This window comes from Spinacia oleracea, chromosome 4, assembly GCF_020520425.1.
Source record: "Spinacia oleracea cultivar Varoflay chromosome 4, BTI_SOV_V1, whole genome shotgun sequence".
NCBI classification, from domain to species: Eukaryota; Viridiplantae; Streptophyta; class Magnoliopsida; order Caryophyllales; family Amaranthaceae; genus Spinacia; species Spinacia oleracea.
Genome location: NC_079490.1, coordinates 147,303,441 through 147,311,599, shown reverse-complemented (window position 1 = coordinate 147,311,599; position 8,159 = coordinate 147,303,441). Strand labels below are relative to the sequence as shown.

General features: G+C 38.1%; 2 protein-coding genes across 2 annotated transcripts; both read right to left on the bottom strand.

Moving 5' to 3' along the window:
• Nucleotides 1-748: 748 nt before the first annotated feature.
• LOC130459828 (uncharacterized) lies at nucleotides 749-3,858 on the bottom strand. Its single transcript, XM_056827413.1, has 3 exons — nucleotides 2,546-3,858; nucleotides 2,087-2,435; nucleotides 749-1,903 (listed from the first exon to the last, which is right to left on the bottom strand). The coding sequence occupies exons 1-3, from the start codon at nucleotides 3,377-3,379 to the stop codon at nucleotides 1,218-1,220; spliced, it is 1,869 nt and encodes a 622-aa protein (XP_056683391.1). The 5' UTR covers nucleotides 3,380-3,858; the 3' UTR covers nucleotides 749-1,217.
• Nucleotides 3,858-5,340, bottom strand: LOC110804050 (uncharacterized). Its single transcript, XM_056827414.1, has 2 exons — nucleotides 4,852-5,340; nucleotides 3,858-4,628 (listed from the first exon to the last, which is right to left on the bottom strand). Exon 2 carries the CDS (start codon nucleotides 4,625-4,627, stop codon nucleotides 3,863-3,865), a length of 765 nt encoding a protein of 254 aa, XP_056683392.1. The 5' UTR covers nucleotide 4,628; nucleotides 4,852-5,340; the 3' UTR covers nucleotides 3,858-3,862.
• Between the last annotated feature and the right edge of the window lie 2,819 nt (nucleotides 5,341-8,159).

Genomic DNA, 8,159 nt, shown 5'->3' with positions numbered 1-8,159 from the left:
CTGACGGACGTTAACCCTCCGTTAGGCAGTTAGTTCGTTAAAACATAATGCACCGAATACCCCTGAGGTTTGGTAAAAAGCACCAAATACCCCTGAGGTTTGGTAATTTTTTTTCCAAAAACTAGCCGTTGAATTTGAATAATATAGCCGTTGCAGTCACCCATACACTAATTTCCCTTATATATACCATACCCAACAACAACACCACACTGCCCTAAACCCCAATCCCCCCCAACTGCACAAACAGTCCACCCCAAACCCCCACCTGCACAACCAGAACACTGCAACAGGAGCACCAACAACAAGCAGAACCCTGCAACACCAGCAGCAGCAACAGCAAGAACAAACAACAACAGCAGCAGCAGCAACAACAAGAATAACAAGACAGCAGAGCAACAAGAACAAACACCAATAGCAGCAGCAGCAAGGACTTCAACACAGCACAACACCAGCAGCAAGAACAACACAGCAACAACAAGAATAGACAACACCAGCAGCAAGAACAACACAACACAACAACAACAATAACAAACAACAGAAGCAGCAACAACAGAAGCATCAACAACAGAAGCAGCAACAACAGAGCAGCAAGAACAACAACACAGCATGAGTTCTTGTTCCAATACATCATCATCCAATCTGTTTTCATACATACTTGTTCCAAACAAATGTTGTCCTATTTGTTCCGAAAAATGTGCAATAAAAAGCTCCGAGACATCCAAAAATCCACAGAGGCTATATTACAAGTGTGATCCTTGTAACCATTATATGTGGTGCAAAGGAAGTGTTCTACACCAAAATCAACAACACCAACAGCAACAGAGCAATATAGAGTATGAGGGAACATCGGAAGACAACGACAATATAAGTGACGAACTGAAGAAACTGAAGAAAAGAGTGAAAGAGCTCAAAAAATTCCAAGCTGCAGCAATTAAAATAGGAATTGTAATGTTTTTGTGTCTAATGTTTGTAGTAAAGAAGTAATCAAGACAAACAATGATGGTTGTAATGGCACGAGCACATGAATTTCATTTATCAATAATATGCAAGTCTTTGAACTCGTAACTGAAATAGTTTGTTTCCAAAATAAACCGAACATCAAGTTGTGGGTAGCTTTACAAAAAAATGCCAAAATGTGCCACAACCTAAGTTGTTTTTCAAAATAAACCTAAGCTTTAAAACAGAAATACTAAACTGAATCCTAAGCTTACTTCTAGTTATGCAGCTTTGGACTTCTTGCTGCTCGATGCATTAGATGTTGGAGCCTTCCTCTTCCTAGCACCAGATGTTGATGCACCAGCAGAACCAGCAGCAGCTGCAGCAGATTCTTTCCTCTGTTTTGCAGTGGAACCTCCTTTACAGGTTCTTGAGTTATGCCCAATTTGCTTGCATTTCCCACACTTGACAGTGGTGTTTCTTTTCCCCCTCTTCTTCTCATGAGCACCTCTTCTTCTCTGCTTGGCTGGTCTGCCAGCTGCCCTTCTCATTAGTGGGGGAAGAATCCTAGGTAGCTCAAATGTAGGCCACTGTGTTGAGTCAGGCATGGGGTGAATATGCTGTGAGTATGTGAGCTTATAGGCTGCCCCTTTGAAGTAAGGAGAAACAAAATCTGTAGGATTGAGTCTTTGATGGTATATTACCCTAATAGCATGCTTGCAAGGTATACCACACCCTTGCCATTTCCCACAACCACAAACTCTAGCAGCAAGCCTAATAGGGAACTTCACATGACCATCTAAAACCTCAAATTCACCCCCCCCAGCATTAGTTGCATAACAGAACCTCGAGTCAGCACTCCTCTCTTCAAGCTCCTTAGTAGCATATGGCGTCAATTGATCGGGTCCAATGTCAACAGCTTTATCAAATCTGGCCCCGATCTTCGTCATGCACCAAGACCTTATTTCTAACATAACAGAATACAATAATTGGCATCACACATTTTAATGCAAAATAAATACCCGACTCGGAAACTTGAACACATACCCGACTCGGACACTTGAACACAAACCCGACTCGGACACTTGAATACAAACCTAAATAAATAAGTTCCAATGACACAAAAATAGGATAAAATGTAAAGGATTACCTTCAAGAAGTGACAAAACAGGAAGATCCCTAAAGGGTTTGGTACACGCGTTGAAGGATTCCACAAAGTTGGTGGTGTTGTGATCACAAGTGACCCCAACATCAAACTTGTGTCTGGACCACTGTTCAGGCACTTTGTCAAGATATCCCACTGCTTCTGGGATGAGTTTGCCAATCTTTTCCATGGCTTTGTTGAAGACATATGGATTGTATGCATCAGCAGCAACCCAGAACAAGTCATGGAAGGCTGTGCCACTGTATCCAGCTTGTCTGCAGTTGGTATACAGATGCTGAGCACAGACCCTCCTGACTGCTTTGGGGAAAACATCATACAAAGCAGATTCTACTCCCTGCATAACACAATTCCAAGTTTCAATAACTAGGGAAGTGAACCAGAAAACTGAAAAAAATATAAACAATACTACAAATAATAAAAACCAAGAAAGGGAGGAGTAATTACCCTCATTCTGTCACTAATAAAAGTCCAGTCATCCCTCTGGCACCCATGTTGAACAAACAAAGCCTTCAAACTTCTGAAAAAATAGGACCATGTGTCCATACTCTCCGTACTCACAATGCTATAGGCTAATGGAAAAATCTCATTATTCCCATCGATAGCAACTGCAGTGAGGAGAATTCCCTTATAGTATCCACTCAAATGTGCACCATCAATGCCTATGATAGGCCTACAACCTCTTAAGAAACCCCTAACTTGTGCAGCAAAGGAGAAAAAGCAAGCCTTGAAACGGGGTGTCACGTTACCAGAATCTGCAGTCCAAGTGACCAAGGCATAACTCCCAGGATTGGTAGATTTGATCATTTCAGCATAGGATGGTAAAAGGGCATATGACTCATCAAAACCTCCATAAATTTGCTGCCTCCCGAGGCTTCTCACCTTGTACATCAACCTCTGTTTCACTTGTACCCTATAAATCCCCAATGCCTTTCTTTGAAGTGTCTTAATTGGGATTTCTGGATTTGCTTCAATGTCAGGAAGTAGTTTGGTGCATAGCCACTGAGATGTCACCATGGGATTCTCCTCAAGTCTCCCACAAGACTTGTGCTCACTGACAAGAGTTTTAATGGCCCAACTGACCCCATCCAACAACACACAGGCATGGATCCTCCAATTGCATGACTCAACCAGACACATTGCAGTGAATCTGGTTGTATCAGCCTTTTCAACACTCACAGCAAATCCCTCTTGAATACAGAAGTCTCTGAAGACCTCCATGAAGTGTGTCTTGCTTTGGAATATCATCCATGGTTGCAACTTGATAGTCCCCCATGGCATGCTTCCCACAACTTTCCCATTTGCATACAAATTATCCAGCTTATTACTCCCATCTAAATGATCCTCAAAACTTCTCTCAGAAATTACCTCCTTAAGAACATCTTGTTCTTCATCTTCTTCAATTTCTTCGTCAATGAAATCGTCGGAGTTGAAACCAGTTTCACTATCACTCTCACTCTCCTCAAAATTTTCATCATCACTCTCATCATCCCATTGCTCCTCTTCCTCCACATTGTATGCAGTGGGTTTCCTCACCCTTGAACCAGCAGGCCTTCCCCCCCTCTTCTTAGGAACAAACTCACCCGTCTTCTTAGCATGACTTCTGGAAATTCTGAAACCCCTCCCTTTGTTTAACTCAGCCCTGTTAGGAGGGGGTGTCTGATCTGGCTGGTGTTCTGTTTGATGTTGTTGCTGCTGTTCTGTGGGTTGGTGTTGCTGTTGTTCTGTTTGTTGTTGTTGTTGATGTTCTGTTTGTTGTTGTTGCTAATGTTCTGTCTGTTGTTGTTGTTGCTGTGGTTGTGTCTGTGGTGAGGTTGGTGGTGATGGAACATTTGGTGGTGGTGAGGGCTCTCTTGGTGGTGATGGAACATTTGGTGGTGGTGAGGGCTCTCTTGGTGGTGATGGAACATTTGGTGGTGGTGAGGGCTCTCTTGGTGGTGGTGAAGGCTCTTTTTGTGTATTTGGTGGTTGGGAACCTCCCGGGGAAAGGCAGTCAGCATGTTGTGAGCTGTAAACACGTACGTACTCTACGCTTAAATCCTCAACATCATACACAGGCACCTCAACTGCCACTGTGTTTGCCAATTGCTCCTCCAAATCCCTTTGAATCTCAGCCTCCCTTTCTAACCTTCTCCTTTCCTCTTCCCTCTCCCTCTCAAACTCCTCAGCTTTCCTTCTAAGTTCTGCAGCCTTCCTTTCCTTCCTATCCTTCCTTTTCTTAACTGCAGTCCTAAATTGGATTGAAGTTTCCTTCTCATTTGCCTTCTCTATCCATATTTCCACAGTATCTGTGCGCTTAAATAAACCCCACATGCCCATCAAACCAACATCATTCAACAATTCTACTCTTTTATTCGTACTAGGATTAACATAAAACAATCTAAATAAATCGGGAATCAGAACATCTTGCTTAATAGAATCATCAAACAAGTCATCAACCAAATCCATGTAGTTCGTTTCATCAGTATCTTGTACCCTCACATCAAAATTCCGATCATTATAATGACATAACAACCAAATTGCGACCATCCTATACAAACAATAAACACAACACAAAAATTCAAATTAATGAACTAAATCATTAGGCAAAACAACAAAGCACAACCAGACACTATGTTTTACCATTAACACCCCAAAATTCAAGTTAACCCATCTCATGGAAAAATCACGATTTTAGCAAAACCCTAACCCTAATCAAAGCAAAATTCGCAAAAAATAGCACCAAGAACAAGAAACGAATTGAGTGAACTAACCTTGACACAATTTTGATGAAGTTGAAGCCACAAATTCCAGTCCTTTGCTCTCCTTGCACCCACTTTTGTAGGACTCGCGAAAACTGCAGATTTTTGGACCAAATTGTCGATCTTTTCGTGGGGATTTACTTCGACTAACTATTGCGAGTTGTTTTACACAAATCCCAGCGAATTTCGATCTTTCTCTCTCTTTGGTTTGGTACTCAAGTGCTCTCTAATGGTGTAAGAGAACAGAGAGAAATGTCGAGGAAGAAGTTGGGAAGTTAGGTTTTGAATTTTTTTTTTTTTTTTTCTTTTTTGATATGGCGCCAGAAAGGACAAGTAAGGGCAACAAGGTAAAAACATGGTAACGGAGGGTTAACGTCCGTCAGACAAAAGGGCATTTAATGATATTATTGCATACGTCAGGGGTGTTTGGTGCATTTTGGAAAGTTTAGGGGTATTTGGTGCATTAAAGTAAACCTCAGGGGCATTTGGTGAAAAATCCGTAGATTGTAATACCCCAATATTTTATGATTTTATAAAATAGGTTTTATAGCTAAATAAAGTTATCTTTATTATTAAACGATCTTCCGTAATTAATTAGTGTCGTTTTATATTTTCATAAAGTTAAAATGTTATTTTAGACTTAATAGGACTCTTGTTTTAAGTACATGTGAATACCTCTTAGCCCTAATTATTCATTAAAAAAAAAAAAAAACAGTTGCTATTCTTTATTTTGTTCCTCGGCCGTTTTCATTCTTTGTGCGTGAGATCAAAATTGTCAGCCAAAAATGCCATTCAATCAAAATCATTATGAAATTTGTTTGATTATCAATATCAAGTCAACCTTTAATTAGCGGTCTTCATCTCATCAACGAACCTTCAAGTGCGACGTTTCTATTTCTTTGTGCGAGCAGACGAGCAGTAGAACCTTGATTTTGGTTATGTTCGATGATCGATTTTATCCTATAAAAGGTAATCACGCTTAGTCCCTTCAAATTGTTCGTGTATATTATTAGTTGTAATCACACGCACTTAGTCTATTCGAGTCGTTTATACGAAGTATATTACCTGTCAATTGTACGTTGCACATATTTCTTGGAATTGTATGTACTATACACTACTATTGTACCCATATTATTTGTGACATATAATATGATGTTTTGAGTTGGATTGATATTGCTTTTAAAGGTATTAATTATCGGTGGTGTGATATTGGTTGTTTGCGTGCAATCGGTGAGTAGTTGGTCCCAGATTGCTATTGGTTATTTTAATCTTATTCGATTATGGTTAATTAGGATATATGATAGTTATTATCAAAGATGTTGTTAATTGATAGTTTACATATCAAATAATCTGGAGAATATAGCGTAATTATATATGGTTGAGGTGTAGCTTCATAGATACTAAGTATTTAAAGACTATATGGGTCGAGTGTCGCATATTCGTTATGCACTTTAAAATACTATTAGTTTTTATAATCCACACATTGAGTGTTGGAGTTGTGATATGCTTTTATATATATATATATATATATATATATATATATATATATATATATATATATATATATATATATATATATATTTGTGTTAAGTTATGTGTCTTATTATATGCATAATCGTACCCAATTTATGTTATTTTTATTTAAGATGTGAAATTTTGGATTAAGATTGATATGTTATAGAATGGATAAAATTTATGTTGTGAGAATGTGCATAAACTTCGTCTGTGCAACTCTTAAATGAGCAGTGTATATATATCGGTCATGTTCATGTTTAAATGTATGGTTTGATCGAAACTCGAGTACCGAATTTCTTTTGATGAGTATTACTATATAGGAGTTGGTTTTATTATCACCTTCGGGTTTGGTCTAATTAATTTTGGGGATGATAATTGATCATTTTGTAGTGCAGTTTCTCCTAAGATAATATATGAACCGGTTGAATATAGCACATTGTGCTTTATTATTTGGTCGGAGCCATGAGCACGACCCTAGGCTTAATCTACTCCTTTGAGTTAAAAAATACTCACCGGGAGGGTGTGCACACTTAAAGACTAAGACCTGTTTGGTGGTTACATCCAATAGTCCAATACTATTGGGTGGTGGACTAGATTCACATTTTTCTGGTGGTTACATCCAATAATTTAATGTATACTAATGGGTGGTGGACGCGATCCACATCTCTCAGGTGGTTACATCCAATAGTTCAATATATACTATTGGGTGGTGGACTCGATCCACATTACTCAAATGGTGAACTTATAAAAAATTAAAAATAAACCCTTGTTACTTATGGTTATATGTACTAGTTTTATAAGAATTGTTTATCAATTTGTACTTATGTGTTTGTTAAATTATTATTATGATTATTATTATTTTTATTATTATTATTATTACTATTATTATTATTATTATTATTATTATTATTATTGTTATATGTCTGGTTATTCAATAAGCGTTGATTACTCAGCTTTTGCTGACGTGTGTGTTTATTTGTTATGTGTGTTTGCGGCCATGTCTTTTTCTTATGGTGGCCCTGCGACGATCCTTTTGGAATTTGTCCACTATGGTGAGCAGTCAAGATTGACTAGAGCAGATCGATCGTGAAAGATGCAATTACAAGTTGAAGGAGCTCAATATTATCGTTTAGTCTTGTATGACCGTTTAATACTTTTAGTTCAAATAGACCACCTAGTAATCGAGTTGTAATAGTTTGAGTTTTGTAAGCCTTAGCACTTGACAATGTGATCAAGTGTGGCGGTGATACCTCCGATTTAGGTGTAAGCTTCCGCAATTTATTACAAAGTCTTTTATATTCTTATTTATTTCTATTTAGTAAATCGGGGGTGTTACAGTTATTATATATCTTTTTTTAAGCAAGTCCATTGTAGTTATTGATAATAAATGGTGACTGTAATTTCAATCAATACCTAGTATTTAAAAAGGAAAACCAACTCCATTTTAAGGACACGTAAGCAACACCATTTTGAAGACACATGGCGGACACATAATCATCACCACTTAGAAGACACGTGGCCAAGAATACATAATCAATTTTTCATTTAATACATAATAAGTCTCAACCTTTCATCCTTCCCCTTCCGGCCAATTTTGATCAAACAAACAACAATCGTGAATTTCTTAGCATATTGAAGATTTGTGGATTTCTTTGGTTTAATCCAAAGAATACATATGCTTAGCTTAGTTACTCCGTACTAGCATATTTCTCTTATTCTCATTTTTTTAAAAACCCCTTGGATAAAAGCTATATTTCTAAACTAAGAATGTATCTGTGGTTTTGTGGGAGCTCATAATATATTCC